Source organism: Oncorhynchus tshawytscha, linkage group LG10 (assembly GCF_018296145.1).
Source record: "Oncorhynchus tshawytscha isolate Ot180627B linkage group LG10, Otsh_v2.0, whole genome shotgun sequence".
Taxonomy (NCBI): domain Eukaryota; kingdom Metazoa; phylum Chordata; class Actinopteri; order Salmoniformes; family Salmonidae; genus Oncorhynchus; species Oncorhynchus tshawytscha.
This window is the reverse complement of record NC_056438.1, coordinates 17782635-17807159: the sequence shown is the minus strand read 5'-3', so window position 1 is coordinate 17807159 and position 24525 is coordinate 17782635. Positions and strand designations below refer to the sequence as shown.

Here is a 24525-nt window from a genome sequence, read left to right as displayed (position 1 = left end):
CATTGAATTTCGAACAGAGATTCAACCACAAAGACCAGGGAGGTTTTCCAATGCATCGCAAAGAATGGAACCTATTGGTAGATGGTTGAGAAAAAACAGACATTGAATATTCCTTTGAGCATGGTGAAGTTATTAATAACACTGGATGGTGTATCAATACACTCAGTCACTTCAAGGATACAGGCGTTCTTCCTAACTCAGTTGCTGGAGAGGAAGGAAACCGCTCAACTATTTCGCCATGAGGCCTATAGTGACATTAAAACAGTTACAGAGATTGATGGCTGGGATAGGAGAAAACTGAGGATCCACAACATTGTAGTTACTCCAGAATACTAACCTTATTGACAGAGTGAAAAGAAGGAAGCCTGTACAAAATACAAATATTCCAAAACATGCATCCTGTTTGTAATAAGGCACTAAAGTAAAACTGCAAAACATTTGGCAAAGAAATTAACTTTATGTTCTGAATACAAAGAGTTATGTTTGGGGCAAATCCAACACAACACTTCAAGGATCCAGGAAGAACGCCTGTATCCTTGAAGTGACTGGGAGTATTGAAACCATACTAAGTGTCATTAATAACTTCACCATGCTCAAAGGGATATTCAATGTCTTCATATTTTCAAGCATGGTGGCTGCATGATGTTATGGGTATGCTTGTCATCGACAAGGACTGGGGAGGATTTTTTAGGATAAAAAGAAACAGAATAGAGCTAAGCACAGGCAAAATCCTAGAGGGAAACCTGGTTCAGTCTGCTTTCCAACAGACGCTGGGAGACAAATTCAACTTTCAGCAGGACAATAACCTAAAACACAAGGCCACATATACTCTGGAGGTGCTTACCAAGACAACATGTAATGTTCCTTAGTGGCCTAGTTACAGTTTTAACTTAAATTGGCTTGAAAATCTATGGCAAGACATGAAAATGACTGTCTAGCATTGATCAACAACCAACTTGACAGCTTGAAGAATTAAAAAAATATATTGTACAATCCAGGTGTGCAAACCTTTTGGATTTACCCAAGACTAACATGTATTGACTTAGGGGTTTGAATACTTATGTAAATTAGATATTTCTTTATTTCATTTAAAAAAAATGTCTAAACATGTTTTCACTTTGTCATTATAGGGTATTGTCTGTAGATGGGTGAGAAAATATATTTAATCAATTTTGAATTCGGGCTGTAACACAACAAAATGTGGAATAAGTCCAGGGATATACTTTCTGAAGGCACTGTACATGATAACTAACTTTAATTTTTTCTAAGAACATTTTTATTTTACTAAAGACAATTAAGATGTATGAAAACAACTAAAAAATAGCTGCCCATCGTTTAACCCCAAAAAATGTAGTCTAAAACAAATGTCATGACCTACAATGCATGCTGGAGGAACTCATTTCGATAGTAATTTACAAATATATTGACAGCTATACTGATAACAATAATGATAATCATGAAACTACTTTAAATACCAAGATAACAAGTAATAGTTAACAATGTTTTAGTTTCAAAAACACTTAACCCAAGGCAGGGGACCAGTATCTGAGAATGCAACAAAAGCAGCTATATTTAATGTGCGTCTACCTCTGATTTAAACTGTTCCAGGCTAACCTCTGTTACATACAGGACCTAGGCCTCCAGGTTGAGGCCTCAGATAGCCTATAACGCAACGCAACCACACAACTTCTTTAGTAGATTTGGCTGCGTAAAAAGCCTGTTGACTGTGATTTCTGCATGGCCTGGTACCCCAACATTGACCCGTTGGATTACAGTAATCTGGAGTGATCTATAAAATGCATATCCACTAGGGGTTGGATCAGACACACAAACAGACTACGTTGCAATTCGGAGACACATTTGGCTGTAAGATTACATGTATGTAACGGTTAAATATAGATTTCAAATGGACGCGCATTACCTGTAACGCTTGTGTATGCCGTCTTACTTTTGGGGCGTAAACGCCTATCCATTGTAGGCCTAAACTTTGTAAAACAGTAGCCTATTCTGTAGTCATACAATATGAATTCAATATTTATCCAAATATGTGCCATTTGGTGAAAGAAAAATACAATTTGATGGTGTTGTCTGACAAATAAGATTGGGACCTTAAATGCTATGTGGCAGAAACACATGATAAGGGAAATGTATTGCGTTAGGCCTACAACTTTTCTTTCTATAGTGATACGGATGGTATGTGAAGAGGGGTGTTCTCTGAGCTATAAGTAGAAACGTCAACAGATGTGTGAAATGTGTAACCATATGGAGGAAACGACGTATTGACATATGGCTGTTTAGATGACTGGCAAGAGACAAGCATTCAGTTCAATTTGATTTGAATTCAATACAAATGTATTTATCACCTCAGGGGCAACTAAGAAAGGCGAGTCAGTTGACAGTATCAAACGCCATATTCCACATAAAAATACAGTATACAACGGACATCAATCATTATGTGACTGAAACCATTAAGGCCCCATGAGCTGTTGTTGGTTTGTTTTGATTGTCAGTGTGATGTACTGTATATTGGATGTTTAGTTGTCAAAAGATATTTGCATTGAAGTGAGAAAAACCATATGATTGGCATAGTGTATATTATGATACTGATTACTATTTCAATTTTGATCAATAATATTATTGATGTAAACACGTGATGAAGTTTGAATAGTTGAACAGTTCAACCAGTGTGATGATGCCATGAATGACGTTAGGCCCATATGGGATGAGGGACTGCGGGTGTGGGAAAGTGTAGGCCTATTGAAACTGCAAAACATTTGAAATGTGTGTGTGTGTGTGTGTGTGTGTGTGTGTGTGTGTGTGTGTGGTGTGTGTGTGTGGGTTGGTGGGTGTGTCGTCACCCTCACACACACAGAGCTGTCGTGGCAATCAGTCCTCTCTTATCTTACTGCTGAGTGTGGGATTTGATTGACAGGTACATTCAACACATTCACAGATTACAACATCTGAAACGAATAATCAGCTATTTAATAATTATTACCTTCCTAATTATGTAATCCCATTCATTCCCAATGTGGATGTTTTGTGCCTTGTAAATGGGTATAGGCCTACAACAGACAACCACCTGCGGTTGGTCCCAGTTACAATTCGCAACAGCCACAATTAGGCTATACTGCGCAGTCACAACAACGGTAGGCATGTAATGAACTCAAAATAAGTGAAGGCTTTAGTTGAACATACAACAATAGAACCCATCGCTATTAAATGTGAATTTGGGCAAAGCAGCCCAAGTCTTGTTCAAATTTTCGTTAATATTAGGCCTAATGGACCGATGGAACAAGGCTAAATCATTTAGCACAGTTCATGCGTTTCTGAAGAACTGAATATATACATTTGAGGAAAAAACTAGGCATATAAACTTTGACTGAATTTCAACTTTTCCAAGTAAGACTATGTTACAAATATATAAAACTAGGCACGCTCGAGGAAAAACTATGTCATCTCTAGTTGAAAAAAGCTTATTTACCATCAAAGGTCTTGTGCATGAGTTGTACAAAATGCATTGTACTATCAACTATAATAACCGTCTTTTTTGTTGTTTCAGAAATTAGGCTGCGTAGGCTATAGATCTTGGCCTATTGACAAGATCTATAGTGAACTCCAAATGTAACCTAGGCTAATGAGTGGTTGCAGTGCACTTCGGGTTTATCATTGAAGTTTTAGCTATAGGCAATTTTTGGTGGGCAATTTATTTGATTTTTTTGTACATTTCTGCTACTCGCTGTTTATAATCTATGCATAGTCACTTTACCCTTACCTACATATACAAAGTACCTCGACTAAACTGTACCCCAGCACACTGACTCGGTACAGACCCCTGTATATAGCCTCGTTATTGTTATGTAATCTTATACTGTTATTTGTTACTTTAGTTTATTTAGTATAGATTTTCTTAACTCTATTTCTTGAACTGCATTGTTGGTTAAGGGCTTGTAAGTAAGTATTTCGCGGTAAGGTCTACACCTGTTGTATTCGGTGCATGTGACAAATACAATTTGATTTGATTTAGACTATGTGTATTTTACGTTCTCTAAACTTCTCTCAACTCTAAACATCCTCTCTTTTCTTTAATGTTTTCGTGAGATGATATTACGGCTTTGTACAAGAGAATTTCATGATTTCCCTCTAAAAAGATCATGGCAAAATAGCCTACTGTGGTGACTGAGCTTATTGCATCCATTGACTATTCCAGGCTTCGAGTAGCCAGTTTCTTTTCGATAGCGTTTAAATAATTTATAATATCCTATAGGTATGCATAGTATATGCACGCGTCTATTATTCGGTTTAAACTAGTCGGGGGAAAAAAATCTATAGTGTCTTAAATGTAGAAATTAGAATAAAAAACAAGGGTTCCTTGGACTATATACTACATATACCGATCTGAGTCTGTTCACCAATCAAAGACTAGCCTGAGCAAACCGGATATTACGTTACTAGTGACAGCCACTTTAGTGCACCCTGTCATTACAATATTGTCGATATACGACTGTCAAACCGGCAAGACAAAAACAAAACTACAGCCACCAAGATCTAAAAAAAATCATACAATAGTTATACACAAGAATGGCATGGCCATGCCTTATATGGTTCGTTTTACCTTATGTGACCCTTTCCCCCATTTGAACACCCCCTTCTCAACGTTTTCTACACAGACATTATTGCGATCTCCAAATGCAGAAGACCCCGAGCAGACCACCAACAATCCAATAGCCGTGACCATGCCACCACAGCGCCGCCGAAACCAGCAAGTCAAACGGGGGTAAAGTAACTGATTTCAAGCCCATGCTCTGGGGTGCATGGTTGGAGAAAAGGTTCCTTTCTTGGATACAGAGTGAACTGACTGGCTTTGCAGAGACTAAGATAGATCATGCTGGTGGTTACACGATTGTCTTTCAGTTAATTTTTTACGTGGGTGAACAAGTATAGCACCTCCCAGTTTCTTTGGTCATAGATCTGGTCTCTTCTTGTAGGCTACACTCATTGTATACGTACAACATGCATTTTGGGTTTAGCGCGTATCTATAGCTGAGGAGGCTCGCTATCTGGCTTGTCCACAGGGCCCCCTCCTTCTCACCACATCCACCATCTCTCTTCTCTACTTCGGGCCGCAGGATAGTGCTGAAACATGCCGAGACACTTGCAGGGCAGCTCGTGTCCGTCGCAGGTCCGCGAGGCTGGTTCTGGTTTGTAGCCTAGCTGGATCTACTTTGTGGTGTAGTCTCCCCCAGCATATCTGAATATAACTATTGCAAAGGAGGGAAACAAGTTAAAGAATATAAATAACTGCCCAATAACGAGGTGAAGAAAACAGGAGATCTATACACCAATATTGGAATCGATGTTCGATCAAGCTACGACTATGGGCGATGGTATCGCCGAGGACCGCAACCACCACCACCACCACCGCCGTGGATCCAACTCTCTGTACGGTGACCGGATGGACAAATGCCATATCGAACTTGGGAGCAGGTCGCCGGTGCAGAGTACAACCGATACCGCGGGTACATCGGCGTCAACCCCCACCTCCTCCAGTGAAGACGGACATGATAAACTGGACCACGTGGACCCAGACTACTGCCAGAGGATTTTAGTTCGAGGTTAGTAAAATATTCTCTTTTTTGTTGTTGTTGAGAAAATGTACATCTAGAAAGATGAATTGCAGAAAGAGAGCATAGATTTTCTGCAAAGGTTTCTGCACAAACCCAGAGGTTCACAATTATTAAGATTTGAGAATTTTCATAAAATTAACTTATTACTAGGCTATTATTTTTTAGAAGGATACATTTACATCTATACCACTATTGCAATTAACTTATATTACACTACTTCGATAACAACTACTACTACACTGTTATTACTATACTACTTTTAGGCTTACAAATAAACCAATAGTTTAAGTGATTTATTGTAAATAAAATCTGACGGTATTCTCATATTCAGATGAAGATATAATACTATGTCTAATGTAATTCAACATTAAAATATAGCCATATATTCTGACAACAGGTTAGATTTTTTTAAACTGCTCAACTATTCAAACTTCATCACATGTATTTACATCAATACTATTATCAATCCCAATTTATATAATAATAATCAGTATCATAATATACATTATAGGATCACATAATAATAGCAGTACTTGCTTTGTACTATATGAGCCAACAAATGATTCAGTAATCATTGGCAAACAAAATGTTTTTTTCAACACAAACCATCATGTGTATGTCTTAGTGTGTGTTTACTCGTGGTCATGTTGTTGCCTTTGTTTGAGTTAAGGTATTGTTATCAAAAACGGGATAAGAAATAATCTAAATGGTCCACGCCCTCTTTGTTAAAAAAAAAAGGGAACCACCTTTGTTGGTCTACGCCACCTCTGCATGGAATTCTCCAAAATATGTAGACTCACTAAATAGACCCCAGGAAAAAAATTAACCCCAGGAAGAGGTTCTGCTGCTTCAGCAATAGCTGATGGGGATCCTAATAAAATACTAAAAACTAAATAGTTATTTTTAAGAATGAATCAAATGTATTTCTGTGGACCTTAAGGCCTACAACCTATTTTAAAACGTGTTGACAGGGAAACACAATAGTTTACATTTTAGTCATTAAATAGACTCTCTTATCCTAAGCAACTTACAGGAGCAATTAGGGCTAAGTGCCTTGCTCAATGGCACATCGACAGATCTTATAATTGTATGCAGCCATGATGGCAATAGTGCTTCAGTAGTTTGTAGTAAATTATGACAATAATCATCCTCCTCAGCAAACTTCCCGTCTCAAAGCACAACAAACACAGAGCCATGCTTCTTTCAGAATTAAAAACAAATATTAACTGCAAATCTATAAGGAAAGTATTGGTTTTTCATATTTGGTGTATACCAGTTACCTTTCAAATGTTTATATTTAAAACGTTATAAAATAGTTTTAGGGGTGTGAATTGTTAAAACATGTCACATTGTTAAAAGTGTGACTAAAATGCTATAAAATGCTATACTTGTCTTGTAGTCGATAGTAATTAGGTTATGTGACTGACTAACTTAGAATTAAATGAATTGAATATGCATCTCTATAGTTTTGTTTAGTGCTTATAGACATATGTCTTTGCGCTGCTTTGCAGGGCTGTAAAATGCATTATGATGTCAACAAACCCCAAACAATACAGGTAGCAAACATGTTTGGGAAGACTATTCTTATCAACAGTTTTAAAATGGTTTTATTTTTAATAATAGTCATAGTGAACAGAAAACACATTTTATTTAAGTTTATTCTATTCACAATTTCAAATTGACCACTCATTTCAAAAATATAATATCCATATCCCTTACCCAGATAGTTTTCACACCAATGTGGGATGCATATCGGGCTAACATGACATGTAGGCACTGACAATATCAATATCACTCTTTACAAAATAAAGTTAAACTTTCCCCCCTTTGTGTGCACAATTAGATTTTCACCAAATGTGCAACTGGCCCATTCATTTGAACAATGATGATCATACATTGCCTACTGGAAAGTTCTAAATCATTTAGTTAAATGCTCATGCCCAGGCCTTGAAACGGTGTCTTGGTGGGTGTAAATCTGAATAGAAAGCCGGTAATTGTAGCAAGGAGCGACCTCCGCGGCAGACCGAGCTAGATTAGAAGTGGCGAGGGCGAGCTGAGCGCTGAATCCAAGATAAATCTGCAGTCCCCGGTGTCACTATATGTTTTTAAAGCTGACGATTGAATGCGCTGGATACCTCGTGAGAACCCGGGGTCAGCGAAAGGTCAGCATGTCTGACCCGCGACGTCTCGATGCGCGTGCAAACTGTTTTAGAGGCCCTGCTGTAACGTTTAACATTGAGATGATTTTAATCTATCGTGTTATTATGAATGAATGGATGATGTATTAGTTGGAAATCATAAATATTCGAAATGTTAGAATGAATCTCTGCATGTGCTCTGGCTAACACCACGCTTGCATGCCATGGCAGATGGGCTATGGTGCCCGAGACTATGCTGCATATAGGCCTAGATGCTATTTCCAGTGTAGGCAACACATATGGAGTCACTGATGGTAGTCTCCGTCATCCATAAGTATAAATATCTATACATTGTGCAATCTATAGGCTGTTGTCAATGGTGCAACCATATAAGTAGCCTCAAAATATATATACCACTCACGTGACTGCAATGACAAAGGAAACAGATAGTAGACCCAATGGTGGTTACGCAGGAAGTAGTAGGCCCAGAGCCATGTATTTAGGTTATAGGCTTATGTTCCATTCTGTCAAGGAATTCAGAATTCTGAAGCTTCTAGAATTTGATGGACGTTTTGCTGGGGAATTGATATGGATTTAGGCGCAACATTATATACGACAGAAATGCTATAGGGCTATACCTCATTTGACAGTTGTATTTTATTGTGGGAAACCAGCTGGGTTAGGCTATATGTATGTTTCAGATGTATATATCACTTATAGGCGGGCCTATCTATTGTAAAGACTGTATTATTTCAAAATACTGGAAATTGTTTAACATCCGATTTCGGTGAGGGATTTAGAAAACATTTGGTTGATATATTTTATTATCATATATTTAGTTTGATTAGTCACATTTTTTTGGACAGTGGACCTAGATTATTTCATTGTTTTCAGTCAAAACACGTCCCTCTTTCTAGCCTACTTGAGGAGCGTTTCGTTGTTTTAACCATGTCTAGTATTGGCTGACTGATAAGTATTAAAGACATATATATTGTTTAGGGCGGATTGTAGGATATGCATGGGACCATTGTGACTACGTAAAGCGTGTTTAGATTTTTGTTTAAAAATATCGATTTTTCTATTCCATCTACATTGACAGTCCGTTTGGACTTATAGCAACTTTAAAGTTGTCAAGATAAAGTTGCACAATTAGGTTTGCACTCAACAGCTATTTGGTGTTGGTTTAATAGCATATTCCCCATAGCAAGACTTGGCATATGACCTAATTTGATATAAAAACACGCATTTCCTGATGTTGTATGTATTGAACCAAACAATTTAATATTGTCCCATAAATTGCTATATTAAACGTGTATTGATGCATCAACTAGCCTAGGCTACATTCTCCAGGGTTCTAGGACGCATGGCAAATGCAAAAGTACAATTGAAATAGAACTCTGAAAACATGGTCTCCAAACATTCGCTCTCGCTGAGGCAGACAGTGCACGTAATATTTAGTAAAATTAGGTATAGTTTAGTAATGTGATGGGGATGTTTCTTTCAGCTCTAATTTTCCGGACTTCTGGCTATTACTTTTTTGGGGAATATTCCCCAAACATATTGCAATGCAACAATGGTATTCCGATTTTTAAAATTCTTATTATTTGACCTTACTTCCAGTTCCATGAGAGAGCCTAATGTAGCCTACGCTCAGTTGGAAGTATGGGAAAACTATTCTAAGGCATCAGAACCTTAACATAACGGGTAGACGTATTATCTGGTGCATTGAGTTGTATTTACGGATATTGTCATTCTTACAATATATACTATTTTACGCCCTTTCTGTATTTCTTTCCCTAGTAACTTGACTAGCCTACACTATAATTCCCAAGCATGCAAACTACACGTCAATTTCCTCATACTGAAAATAATGATCACTTCAAGGTTATTCTAAAATAGCGTGGGCCCTACTTATATGAAAGCACACATTTGTGCCATAAAGTAGCACAATGTTTAACTATATTTTCTTGGTCTGTCCAAAGAATTATGACATTGGTACAACAGTATATGCAATTGTAATGTTAAGCAAAGTAGCCTAAGACTATTATTTGTAATTGTGACATTTCACACTGTCCGGCTGCAATATCCACAGATGCTAAGGGTACCATCCGGGAGATCGTGTTGCCAAAAGGTCTCGACCTCGACAGGCCAAAACGCACGCGGACCTCCTTCACTGCAGAGCAGCTCTACCGGCTCGAGCTAGAGTTCCAGCGCTGCCAGTATGTAGTCGGCCGAGAACGCACTGAGCTTGCGAGGCAGCTGAACCTGTCTGAGACACAGGTAAGAAACAGACATCATTTGACAGAGTATTTCCTCAGTCGTGGGGATAATATATTGATATCCTGTTTTAACAACGAAGACAAATAGGAAGTACATTCAGGAGTCCCAATTTGTATAGGCCTAAATATTCAAATATTAGATTACATTTATTTTACCCAAAGACAGTTTGAGATTCATGTTTAAATAGTTTCTTTACCAGTTCAAAGAACATGTTTTTTGTTATCCCTGCGGTGGTGTGCTTATTGGTTTGATAAAGGTAACTTATTAGGCTGAGGTTATACCATACATTATAACTAATCGCTGTGCAGTGCAGTCACATCCAACTGGACACAAACATGTTGGATCAACGTTGTTTTAATGTAATTTGTTAACATATTGTGAAGTGGAATCTTCGTGGAAAATGCATTGGAGTTGAAAAAAGTAATCAACATAAACCGTTTTTTTAGGGTAAAATTTCAACCACAGGATTTTGTCATCATGGAAACCAAATTGTAACATACAACCTTGTATAACATATGTTTGAATTTGTACTTTTAAACCAATGTCATATCTCGGTATGTCTGAAGGAAGAAAAACAATAGTCTGGGCAGCACCTCCTTCTGAATTTATCTATCTACAGCTACCTTCTGGTGTCCCATCCAGGGTTTTTAACCAAGCCCCACTATGACATGTGTCACTGACTATTACCAATGTGCTGGCATGAGAATGATTGTTAAAAGATCTCCACTTAGCAACCCGTGAATCTATTTCGTTTTTATCGAAGTTATTCCAAAGAGAAGGTTTAACAGAGCAAATTAAATGTGACCATACTTTATCATGCTTTAAATCAACCCATAATTCAACAAGAATAGACAATACAATAGGCCTTGGGTTTCAAGCTCTGGTTGATTTAAAATGTAATGATATTTAGTGATATTGGTGCGGCAGGTAGCCTAGTGGTTTGAGCGTTGGACCCGAAAGGTTGCTGGATCGAATCCCTGAGACGACAAGGTAAAAAATCTGTCGTTCTGCCCCTGAACAAGGCAGTTAACTCACTGTATCTAGGCCGTCATTGTAAATAAGAATTAGTTCTAAACTGACTTGCCTAGTTGAATATTGAACTTTTCGGTTTTCAGCGCAACAAAATATCAACATTTGAAGGAGATATCTAAAGTTTGAAGGAGATATTTAAAGTTTGATTTGATTTAGTTCTACTTTGTTTTTTTTGATAGCGATGTGATTCCAACATATCAATTATTAATTTGTGGACTGGAATTAAACTGTAATTAAAGCCAAACTAAATCAGTGGCAAATGTTGATATTTGGTTGCGTCGTCAACCAAAAACTATTCAATATTACTTTTGCAATAGAGTAAATAGCCCAAAATGAAGGTTATTTAACAAACTAATATAACATTCAACCTTAAAATGAGGAACACATCCATGGCCACATTTTGAGGTTACTGTAACTATAAATGCCTTATTATGTAATCATATAACGCGTGCAGGTTCAAGATAGCATGCATAGGTCATCGCAGGTTTGTGGAGAGATCTTCAAAATTGCTGTAATAATCTGAGGCAAATCTCGAACAGTATTGATCACTTGCATCATGTACTTTTAATGTAATCTCAACTGCAATCCAGGTCATTTGGCGCTGTTATTAGATGAAGCAGAGTGAAAACACATGCATCTGTTGTATGAATAAAATATCTGACATGGTATTCCCATTTGAACTTTGCTGTGCCTTTTTAAATGGTTGAAAGCGCATTGATAGACATTTGGGTGTCAACTAAACCAACAATTCAGACATAGTTTTTCCACTGAAATTTGGTTGTGGTTTTAGAATTTAGATGGTAGAATTAGCTTTTAGTGATAGCACATAGTAGAATTTCCTAACGTTTGGCTGTTACTTTGAGTGGGGTGAATATAGGTGGTAATCTCATTGATCAACTTCTCAAACAAATATTGCGCTATTATCCAAATTGGAATGACGTGGTGTGCTCAGTGGGATTCTATTGTATAATGTCTCTGAATTATTTTATACCTAACTTTTGTCATGTAGACTAAATGTATCTACTGGGGAGAAGCACGAGGTGTAGACCTATTCCATCTAAGACACGACCAATGTCTTATTCGGAAACTCCACGCAGTCATCATCATCATATAGCCTTGCATTTGCGCAATGGCTCCATTCTTGGGGCCTATCTACGAGTTCATAACCTATTGTCAGTGCTGACGTTTCTTTGCGGGAATTCATAGTAGCCCCATCAGCCAAACACCATCACGCCCTCGGCGCTTTACACTAAGTATTCTATAATAATAACAATAACGATAATGTTAATACATTTATATTATTTAAACTTTTTTTGCAACGATACAGTGTGTTGTATAAAACAAACTTCTCTAGACAACAGTAACAAGGGAAAGATGGATGGTTGTAGGCTATACTATAGCCCGTGTCCTCCAAATGAAGGATAGAGCAATGATAGCGCATGACAGAAAACATGGTGTGAAAGAATAGGACAAAATGGCAACTAAAATATGATGGAAAACATCCATGGCCTCAATTGTCAACTGATGCCTTACTATGTCTCTGAAGCGAGTTGTGCCTATAGGAGCTGAACTATTTACACGGTAAGTTATCATTTCCGCAGTATATTTAGTAGACCTAACGTAATGTGTAGCCTATACGTTTATCCCTGATAATGAGAGAGTGACAGGGTTCATTATCGTCAAATGGTTGGTGTGAATGAAAACACTTGCTAGAGATGCTATAGGCCCCACTTGTCTGTCCAAGACTGCATCTCCCTCCATTTAGAACCACACCATGGTGTGACAGAAAACAACGATTGGCAACTAAAATATTATAGATAACATGGAGGATCCAGAACCTCATATGTTTTCTGTCAACTAATGCATTACTATGCCGCTGGTGTAATTATACGAGTTATGCCTATAGAACTAAACTAGTTACATGCCTAGTTATAATTTCCGCAACACATTTAGTAGGCTAGACCTATGTGTAGCCTGTACGTTAATTCCTGAAAATGAGAGAGTGACAGGGTTGATTATCGTCAAATGGTTGGTGTGAATGAAAACACTTGTTAGAGACGCTATAGGCCCCAGCCTATTTGTCGAAAGGGCTATTCAAGACCAAGTATTTCTAGTTCAACGGCATCTCCCTCGATTTAGGACCAATGAGAATCAGAATCAACTTTATTCACCATGTACATTTACATGTATGCTACCAGGAACTTGACCTGGTGAAATAGTGCTGACCACAATAAGCAGAACATACAGACAGAATATATGAACAAAGAATGTATACATGATCCACATACAGTATGTAGACCTACACTATATAGATACAGCAACAACAGAACAATTAGCCTACACTATATAGATACAGCAACAACAGAACAATTAGCCTACACTATATAGATACAGCAACAACAGAACAATTAGCCTACACTATATAGATACAGCAACAACAGAACAATTAGCCTACACTATATAGATACAGCAACAACAGAACAATTAGCCTACACTATATAGATACAGCAACAACAGAACAATTAGCCTATACTATATAGATACAGCAACAACAGAACAATTAGCCTATACTATACAGATACAGCAACAACAGAACAATTAGCCTATACTATACAGATACAGCAACAACAGAACAATTAGCCTACACTATATAGATACAGCAACAACAGAACAATTAGCCTATACTATATAGATACAGCAACAACAGAACAATTAGCCTATACTATACAGATACAGCAACAACAGAACAATTAGCCTATACTATATAGATACAGCAACAACAGAACAATTAGCCTACACTATACAGATACAGCAACAACAGAACAATTAGCCTACACTATATAGATACAGCAACAACAGAACAATTAGCCTACACTATATAGATACAGCAACAACAGAACAATTAGCCTATACTATACAGATACAGCAACAACAGAACAATTAGCCTACACTATATAGATACAGCAACAACAGAACAATTAGCCTACACTATATAGATACAGCAACAACAGAACAATTAGCCTACACTATATAGATACAGCAACAACAGAACAATTAGCCTATACTATACAGATACAGCAACAACAGAACAATTAGCCTACACTATATAGATACAGCAACAACAGAACAATTAGCCAACACTATATAGATACAGCAACAACAGAACAATTAGCCTACACTATATAGATACAGCAACAACAGAACAATTAGCCTACACTATATAGATACAGCAACAACAGAACAATTAGCCTACACTATATAGATACAGCAACAACAGAACAATTAGCCTACACTATATAGATACAGCAACAACAGAACAATTAGCCTACACTATATAGATACAGCAACAACAGAACAATTAGCCTACACTATATAGATACAGCAACAACAGAACAATTAGCCTACACTATATAGATACAGCAACAACAGAACAATTAGCCTACACTATATAGATACAGCAACAACAGAACAATTAGCCAACACTATATAGATACAGCAACAACAGAACAATTAGCCTACACTATATAGATACAGCAACAACAGAACAATTAGCCAACACTATATAGATACAGCAACAACAGAACAATTAGCCTACACTATATAGATACAGCTACAACAGAACAATTAGCCTATACTATATAGATACAGCAACAACAGAACAATTAGCCTATACTATACAGATACAGCAACAACAGAACAATTAGCCTATACTATACAGATACAGCAACAACAGAACAATTAGCCTACACTATATAGATACAGCAACAACAGAACAATTAGCCTACACTATATAGATACAGCAACAACAGAACAATTAGCCTACACTATATAGATACAGCAACAACAGAACAATTAGCCAACACTATATAGATACAGCAACAACAGAACAATTAGCCTACACTATATAGATACAGCAACAACAGAACAATTAGCCATACTATATAGATACAGCAACAACAGAACAATTAGCCTATACTATACAGATACAGCAACAACAGAACAATTAGCCTACACTATATAGATACAGCAACAACAGAACAATTAGCCAACACTATATAGATACAGCAACAACAGAACAATTAGCCTACACTATATAGATACAGCAACAACAGAACAATTAGCCAACACTATATAGATACAGCAACAACAGAACAATTAGCCTACACTATATAGATACAGCAACAACAGAACAATTAGCCTACACTATATAGATACAGCAACAACAGAACAATTAGCCTATACTATACAGATACAGCAACAACAGAACAATTAGCCTACACTATATAGATACAGCAACAACAGAACAATTAGCCTACACTATATAGATACAGCAACAACAGAACAATTAGCCTACACTATATAGATACAGCAACAACAGAACAATTAGCCAACACTATATAGATACAGCAACAACAGAAGAATTAGCCTACACTTAGGTGTACTATTACACATATCTACATACAATTCTCCAGCGCATTTGTACTGCCCTTATACAGATAGATCAATGACAATGAGGGAAAGGAGACGAGGAAAGCAAGCCAATACTTTTGCGATGCAACAACAGCTATTAGCTGTATCATTCAAAGACGTGGCCTCTATTGGTTGACCTCTGCTCTTGAAGTGCTTTTGAGATTCTATGAACAGCGCTATAGAAGTTTAACACATTATTATTAGTATCTTTCGGAGGTTATTTGATTTCCAGGTCCACTTACGCAACGTAAGTGTGTGGTTTGAAACCATTATGTGTGGTTTGAAACAATTCCCATTGCTTCTTCGTTGTGAGAGAGCTTTCGCGAAATGCAGGATTTAAGCGTGGAAATAACAGCTTTTATGAATACAATACGAACTCATCTTAACTCAAGGCTAGATTTAACTTTGATGGTCAGAAACACGATTTAATTAGCATTTTCAATTTCAAGGAGGCGGTGATAACCGAAATGCACGTTGGGAAAAAATGTACTCTGATTTCTGAGTACGTTTAGCCAAACTCATTCGTATTCATCCAGTGACGCCCTCGTTCAAATATTTCCATTCAAGGTCAAGTTTATTTCACAATATGAAATATCTAGAGTCCTACATTCTATCTACAACATTTTGTTTTATAGTCTATCTCCATGTAGCCTCATATTGAAGGGAAGAAGGTTCACCTACCAACATTGTCGACCATGTCCAATTTGCTATAGCTACACAAACAATCATGCGACGAAAAGACACATCAAGTTAATTAAAAATACAACTATGGCAATCTTATATCTAATTTTATCACAATATACCAGTAAACTTCAAACCAAGAGCATCACAAATCATCTTTTTGCTGTTCGGCCAAAACAAAAGAAGAGGTGGGACTATGTCATGGATGTTTTGGCCACTGTGAAGAATGTTTACATCAACATGTTCATCACTTACTTATATTTTTAAATGCCCATTCCATGCTATGACATCTCTTGTCGATTTCTTTCGATTAAAAAATAAGTGATTGAATTCATCAAATGCTATTCTTAATTTGATCATTTAAAGAGATCAAGCCTAATACGAATTCAATTCAATACATGGGATAGGCTCGTAGCTTAAACCTTAGCGCATCCAATAACGTCATAATAACACCTAATAACGCGTCATTTAACCCAAAATCCTTCCATGCTGTAAGATATTGCTACATTTTGACATTGTAAGCCCATTTATATTCACTAGCCTATTATAGTTGACTAACACGAAATATCGAAGTCCCGACAATATTGGGCCTAAAAATATATATATTTTACAATAAGTTTAGTAAGTTTATTAAAGGGGGGCAGCGTATGCACACAAACAGATATAGCCTAACTTGTGATATTGCGCTCTTATAATATTACGTCAGTCATGTAAATAGTTTATTGTTCCGAAGTTCGTTAAGACATTTGCGCGGATTCCTAAGCACCATGTGTTTGAGGATATGGTCGTTGACCCAAACTAACTCGAATTAGGTCACGTTTGGTCACGTATCAAAATTGCCCAGGCAATGAGGCATAGGCTACATTTGCTCAACAAAATACATACGGGAAATACTTTTTAACAGTTTCATTTAATCAAAAAAGACAGAAAATATATGAAATAGTGTGCATGTTTTGCTGTTCAACTTGTACTAAGACAAATTATTCAATGGGGTGTCTGAATATGCTTCGGGCTACCTAAACCGTTTCCCAGTTAAAACAAAGTTTCCATGCCAGTTGTGCGTAAAAGCCTTGAGTTCACCAAGAGCTACATGAAAGCAAACTATTTGCAGGTTGACGTTTATTGGGAGAAGTCTTGTCCTTGAGGCAGAAGTGAGCGATTTCTGCTAGATGGACCAGCTGCAAAGTTAAAATGGTCTATATTGTAAAAATTCTTAAAAACAAAAATGTTTTTTTTTTACATTTAAGTTTAGGGTTAGGCATTAGGCGTATCAGTGTGGTTAGGGTTAGGTTTAAAATCAGATATTATTAAAATCAGTTATTACTTTGTGGCTGTGCCAGCTAGTGACCACTGCAAAGCTGCCTCCAGAACACGATCCATGACGAAAACGCGAACCTATAAACTATTTGAGTCGGGTGAATAACCTGTAAAGTCAAACCCCTCCCTCATTCAGGCAACATCTCGCCTCTCCCCAGAGCCCAGCAGGTGGCTCCCCCTTCCCATGTAACGCGGCGGGGAGCCTCGCACCCTTGGCACGCTATGGAGTTTTCTTGGGGATGTCTGTTCTAGCAGGCTTAACTGCTCCAAGGATTGATACTGTTCATAGTATATCAGGAAATACATCCCTAAAGGCAGCGTAATTGTGTTACTATTGTCTCTGTCACTAACTTCTCTTCCTGTTCACTGCTACAATGATTTACTCAGCTATAGAAGAAACACTCACATTGCATTTCGGGATGGTTCTTTGACTGTGCACCCCAATTGTTCTTGCTTGTGCTTTCTCCAATTGGTTTCTCGGACTCCTTGTTTTACATAAAAGCTTAAAAGTACATTTTGGATTGACCCTCGGTTAATACCTCCATACAATTTGGAGCACTTTCATCCCATGCACTTGTAATCTCTTACAATATTAATACATTTTCAATTCCGTTATTCTGTCTATCAGTCCACAGAGTAGGCTACATTTTCAGTTTGCTTGAGAAACGCCTTAGTCTGGGAATGCGCAGAAATGGCAACCTACGCTGAGTGTACAAAACATTAGGAACACCTTCCTAATATTGAGTTGCACACCCGTTTGCCCTCAGAACAGCCTAATGTCGTTGCTGCATCTACTCTACAAGGTTTCGAAAAACGTTCCACAGGGATACTGGCCCATGTTGACTCCAATGCTTCCCACAGTTTTGTCAAGTTGGCTGGATATCCTTTGGGTGGTGGGTTATTGTTGATACACAAAGGAAACTGTTGAACATGAAAAACCCAGCAGCTTTGCAGTTCTTGACACACTCAAACCTGTGCGCCTGGCACCTACTACCATACCCGGTTCAAAGGCACTCTTGCTCAATCACCCTCTGAATGGCACACATGTCTCAATTGTCTCAAGGCCTAAAAATCCTTCTTCAACCTGTCTCCTCACCTTCATCTACACTGATTGGAGTGGATTTAACAGGTCACATCAATAAGTAATCCTAGCTTTCACCTGGATTCACCTGGTCAGTCTATGTCATGGAAAGAGCAGGTGTTCCTTAATGTTTTGTACACTTAGTGTATTCTCCCTATATAGCAGGACCCTACTCATGCACAGGGCTCTGGTTTAAAATATTGCACTATATTGGGAATAGGGTGCCATTTCAGATGCACCGCAAACGGGGTCTAATGATTGTCTTTCACATCGAGACTGTCTTCGTTAGCACCTTTCATTGTGTTACCTTTTCATTTGAATTTGGTTGTAGATAAGTTACATTCCACAATGTGAGAAAGGAATGTCTTCTAGGTGAGGGCTACCCTGGAGTACAACGCTTTAATAACCAGAACTGAAATGACCTTTACTGAAACCACGTTTAGTGAAAATACTTTTACTGAAATTACTTTTAACGGAATGGACTTTTACGGAAATTACTTGTGCAGAAATTATTTTTACTGAAATGGTTGACTGAAATGACCTTTGACTCCGACTGAAATGATAATTTAGACCAAAAATACAAACATTTTCCACCAAATACTTAAGTTAGTAAGGCTTTATCTTTTCACTTATGTAAATAATGACAGGTATCTTAATCTGTCACTTGACTCTGAGGCCTTGGCATAAAGATGTTGAGTCAACGTAGTTTCCATGTTATTGCAACGTTGGTATTATTACTCTATAGCAACGATGAAAACTGGTCGAATTTTAGCCAATGACACAAGTTTGCATATAGAATCACACTGTTCCCATCAACACTGTCCCCACCCACCTGGTACCATCCCACCCAGTACCATCCCACCTGGTACCAACCCACCTGGTACCAACCCACCTGGTACCATCCCACCTGGTACCAACCCACCTGGTACCATCCCACCTGGTACCAACCCACCTGGTACCATCCCACCTGGTACCATCCCACCTGGTACCAACCATGGGTCCACCATGACCAGGCCTTATTTTATTGACGTATTGCATTGTATCACTCTATTGTTCTCTAATGCCCACCCAGGGGAAAACAGGATTTAATGGTGGAAGGGGCTGTTTAAAACTGGTTTATTCCGGCCCTGGGACAAATAGTAGAGGGCTAAGTTACAGAATGAATGGAATCCCTCTAGTTCATGTGGAGCTTTGGACACAAGCTGGTCAGAGCTAGCAGCTGTGAGTGACCAAATATTTGTATATATTTTGATCTATCAAGGCAGCAAAGCTTGCTAAACATGCACAGTTAGATAGGCTGATGAGCTGCTGGAAAACACCCACAACCATGTTTGTTTTAGAGACTTGTGTGTGAAGTACAGTAAGTGTGGTACTGTAAGTGTGGTACAGTAAGAGAGGTACAGTAAGAGAGGTACAGTAAGTGTGGTACAGTAAGTGTGGTACAGTAAGTGAGGTACAGTAAGTGAGGTACAGTAAGTGAGGTACAGTAAGTGTGGTACAGTAAGTGAAGTACAGTAAGTGAAGTACAGTGAGGTACAGTAAGTGAGGTACAGTAAGTAAAATACAATAAGTGAAGGACAGTAAATGTGTGCATGTGTGTTGTGTTGATAATGACTGTAGTGACATATAGGTCTGCCATGCCTGTGTCTAACCTTCCAACACAGTGGTTTTGCAGAACTTAATGCAAGATAAATACCAGGTTAAATACTAACAGAAACAAGAGGTAATCTATTCTAATCTGTGCTGTACTGACCATGGATTTGCACGAGAGAAAGAGAGAAAGAGACAGACAGATCGATAGAAAGACAGACAGACAGATGACCGAGAGAGAGAAAGAGACAGACCGACCGGCAGACAGACAGATGACAGAGAGAGAGAAAGAGACAGACCGACCGGCAGACAGACAGATGACAGAGAGAGAGAAAGAGACAGACCGACCGGCAGACAGACAGACAGATGACAGAGAGAGAGAAAGAGACAGACCGACCGGCAGACAGACAGATGACAGAGAGAGAGAAAGAGACAGACCGACCGGCAGACAGACAGATGACAGAGAGAGAGAAAGAGACAGACCGATCGGCAGACAGACAGATGACAGAGAGAGAGTAAGAGACAGACAGACCGACCGGCAGACAGACAGATGACAGAGAGAGAGTAAGAGACAGACAGACCGACCGGCAGACAGACAGATGACGGAGAGAGAGAAAGAGACAGACCGACCGGCAGACAGACAGATGACAGAGAGAGAGAAAGAGACAGACCGACCGGCAGACAGACAGATGACAGAGAGAGAGAAAGAGACAGACCGACCGGCAGACAGACAGATGATAGAGAGAGAGAAAGAGACAGACTGACCGGCAGACAGACAGATGACAGAGAGAGCGAGAGAGAGAGAGCAGAGACTTAGAGAGCGGATCTGATCCTTATCTTAGTAAAACCCAGGGAGGAGGGAGGAGCACTGAGGACGTATTTGAGAGATACATAACTCCTGTTTTCAAACATCAACTTGTCAGAATCCTTTACACACACAGCTCTACTAATACCTTCTGTGTGTGACATCCCTCTATCCCTCTGTGTGTGACATCCCTCTATCCCTGTGTGTGTGACATCCCTCTATCCCTCTCTCTGTGTGTGTGACATCCCTCTATCCCTGTGTGTGTGACATCCCTCTATCCCTGTGTGTGTGACATCCCTCCCCTGTGTGTGTGACATCCCTCTATCCCTGTGTGTGTGACATCCCTCTATCCCTGTGTGTGTGACATCCCTCTATCCCTGTGTGTGTGACATCCCTCTGTCCCTGTGTGACATCCCTCTATCCCTCTCTGTCTGTGTGACATCCCCTATCCCTGTGTGTGTGACATCCCTCTATCCCTGTGTGTGACATCCCTCTCCCTGTGTGACATCCCTCTATCCCTCTCTGTCTGTGTGACATCCCCTATCCCTGTGTGTGACATCCCTCTATCCCTGTGTGTGTGACATCCCTCTATCCCTGTGTGTGTGACATCCCTCTATCCCTGTGTGTGTGACATCCCTCTATCCCTGTGTGTGTGACATCCCTCTATCCCTGTGTGTGTGACATCCCTCTATCCCTGTGTGTGTGACATCCCTCTGTCCCTGTGTGTGTGACATCCCTATATCCCTGTGTGTGTGACATCCCTCTATCCCTGTGTGTGTGACATCCCTCTATCCCTGTGTGTGTGACATCCCTCTATCCCTGTGTGTGTGACATCCCTCTCCCTGTGTGACATCCCTCTATCCCTCTCTGTCTGTGTGACATCCCCCTATCCCTGTGTGTGTGACATCCCTCTATCCCTGTGTGTGTGACATCCCTCTATCCCTGTGTGTGTGACATCCCTCTATCCCTGTGTGTGTGACATCCCTCTGTCCCTGTGTGTGACATCCCTATATCCCTGTGTGTGTGACATCCCTCTATCCCTGTGTGTGACATCCCTATATCCCTGTGTGTGTGACATCCCTCTGTCCCTGTGTGTGACATCCCTATATCCCTGTGTGTGTGACATCCCTCTATCCCTGTGTGTGTGACATCCCTCTATCCCTGTGTGTGTGACATCCCTCTGTCCCTGTGTGTGTGACATCCCTATATCCCTGTGTGTGACATCCCTCTATCCCTGTGTGTGTGACATCCCTCTATCCCTGTGTGTGTGACATCCCTCTATCCCTGTGTGTGTGACATCCCTCTGTCCCTGTGTGTGACATCCCTATATCCCTGTGTGTGTGACATCCCTCTATCCCTGTGTGTGTGACATCCCTCTATCCCTGTGTGTGTGACATCCCTCTATCCCTGTGTGTGTGACATCCCTATATCCCTGTGTGTGTGACATCCCTCTATCCCTGTCTGTGTGACATCCCTATATCCCTGTGTGTGTGACATCCCTCTATCCCTGTGTGTGTGACATCCCTCTATCCCTGTGTGTGTGACATCCCTCTGTCCCTGTGTGTGTGACATCCCTATATCCCTGTGTGTGTGACATCCCTCTATCCCTGTGTGTGTGACATCCCTCTATCCCTGTGTGTGTGACATCCCTCTATCCCTGTGTGTGTGACATCCCTCTGTCCCTGTGTGTGTGACATCCCTATATCCCTGTGTGTGTGACATCCCTCTATCCCTGTGTGTGTGACATCCCTCTATCCCTGTGTGTGTGACATCCCTCTATCCCTGTGTGTGTGACATCCCTCTCCCTGTGTGACATCCCTCTATCCCTCTCTGTCTGTGTGACATCCCCTATCCCTGTGTGTGTGACATCCCTCTATCCCTGTGTGTGTGACATCCCTCTATCCCTGTGTGTGTGACATCCCTCTGTCCCTGTGTGTGTGACATCCCTATATCCCTGTGTGTGTGACATCCCTCTATCCCTGTGTGTGTGTGTGACATCCCTCTATCCCTGTGTGTGTGACATCCCTCTGTGTGTGTGACATCCCTCTATCCGTCTGTGTGTGTGTAACATCCCTCTCCCTGTGTGTGTGACATCCCTCTATCCCTGTGTGTGACATCCCTCTATCCCTGTGTGTGACATCCCTCTATCCCTGTGTGGATGTGACATCCCTCTGTGTGTATTTGACATCCCTCTATCCCTCTGTGTGTGTGACATCCCTCTATCCCTGTGTGTGTGACATCCCTCTGTCCCTGTGTGTGTGACATCCCTATATCCCTGTGTGTGTGACATCCCTCTATCCCTGTGTGTGTGACATCCCTCTGTCCCTGTGTGTGTGACATCCCTCTATCCCTGTGTGTGTGACATCCCTCTATCCCTGTGTGTGTGACATCCCTCTGTCCCTGTGTGTGACATCCCTATATCCCTGTGTGTGTGACATCCCTCTATCCCTGTGTGTGTGACATCCCTCTATCCCTGTGTGTGTGACATCCCTCTATCCCTGTGTGTGTGACATCCCTCTCCCTGTGTGACATCCCTCTATCCCTCTCTGTCTGTGTGACATCCCCTCCCTGTGTGTGTGACATCCCTCTATCCCTGTGTGTGTGACATCCCTCTATCCCTGTGTGTGTGACATCCCTCTGTCCCTGTGTGTGTGACATCCCTATATCCCTGTGTGTGTGACATCCCTCTATCCCTGTGTGTGTGTGACATCCCTCTATCCCTGTGTGTGTGACATCCCTCTGTGTGTGTGACATCCCTCTATCCGTCTGTGTGTGTGTGACATCCCTCTCCCTGTGTGTGTGACATCCCTCTATCCCTGTGTGTGTGACATCCCTCTATCCCTGTGTGTGACATCCCTCTATCCCTCTGTGTGGATGTGACATCCCTCTGTGTGTATTTGACATCCCTCTATCCCTCTGTGTGTGTGTGACATTCCTCTGTGTGTATGTGACATCCCTCTATCCCTGTGTGTATGTGACATCCCTCTGTGTGTATGTGACATCCCTCTGTGTGTATGTGACATCCCTCTGTCCCTGTGTGTGTGTGACATTCCTCTGTGTGTATGTGACATCCCTCTATCCCTGTGTGTGTGTGACATTCCTCTGTGTGTATGTGACATCCCTCTATCCCTGTGTGCATGTGACATCCCTCTGTGTGTATGTGACATCCCTCTGTGTGTATGTGACATCCCTCTGTCCCTGTGTGTGTGTGACATTCCTCTGTGTGTATATGATATCCCTCTATCCCTGTGTGTATGTGACATCCCTCTGTGTGTATGTGACATCCCTCTGTCCCAATCCTTCTGGCGAGCTCCTCTCTCTAGACTGACATTAACGGTCTTAGTGCTCCACGGAATTTGTATGTAGGGGCCAGGAGTTTTTCCACGCTGTTCAGAACAGCACAAGAATAGAATAACATAAAAATAAAATAGCTTTGTGTTTCCCCGCAGGAAACTTCAGTCAGAGGTTCTATTGTACAACTTCCCAGCTGGTTTCCTAACAGAT

At 40.1% G+C, this 24525-nt stretch overlaps 1 protein-coding gene across 1 annotated transcript in view; it reads left to right on the top strand.

Annotated features, from left to right (window-relative positions):
* The first annotated feature begins 4406 nt into the window (after nucleotides 1–4406).
* The window catches only part of LOC112261033 (ventral anterior homeobox 2-like), a 44993-nt gene continuing 24874 nt past the window's right edge, over nucleotides 4407–24525 (top strand). The window contains exons 1-2 of the mRNA XM_024436392.2: nucleotides 4407–5615; nucleotides 9858–10045. Of these exons, the coding sequence (XP_024292160.1) occupies nucleotides 5357–5615; nucleotides 9858–10045 (447 nt within the window). The 5' untranslated portion in view covers nucleotides 4407–5356. The remainder of the gene's footprint in view (nucleotides 5616–9857; nucleotides 10046–24525) is intronic.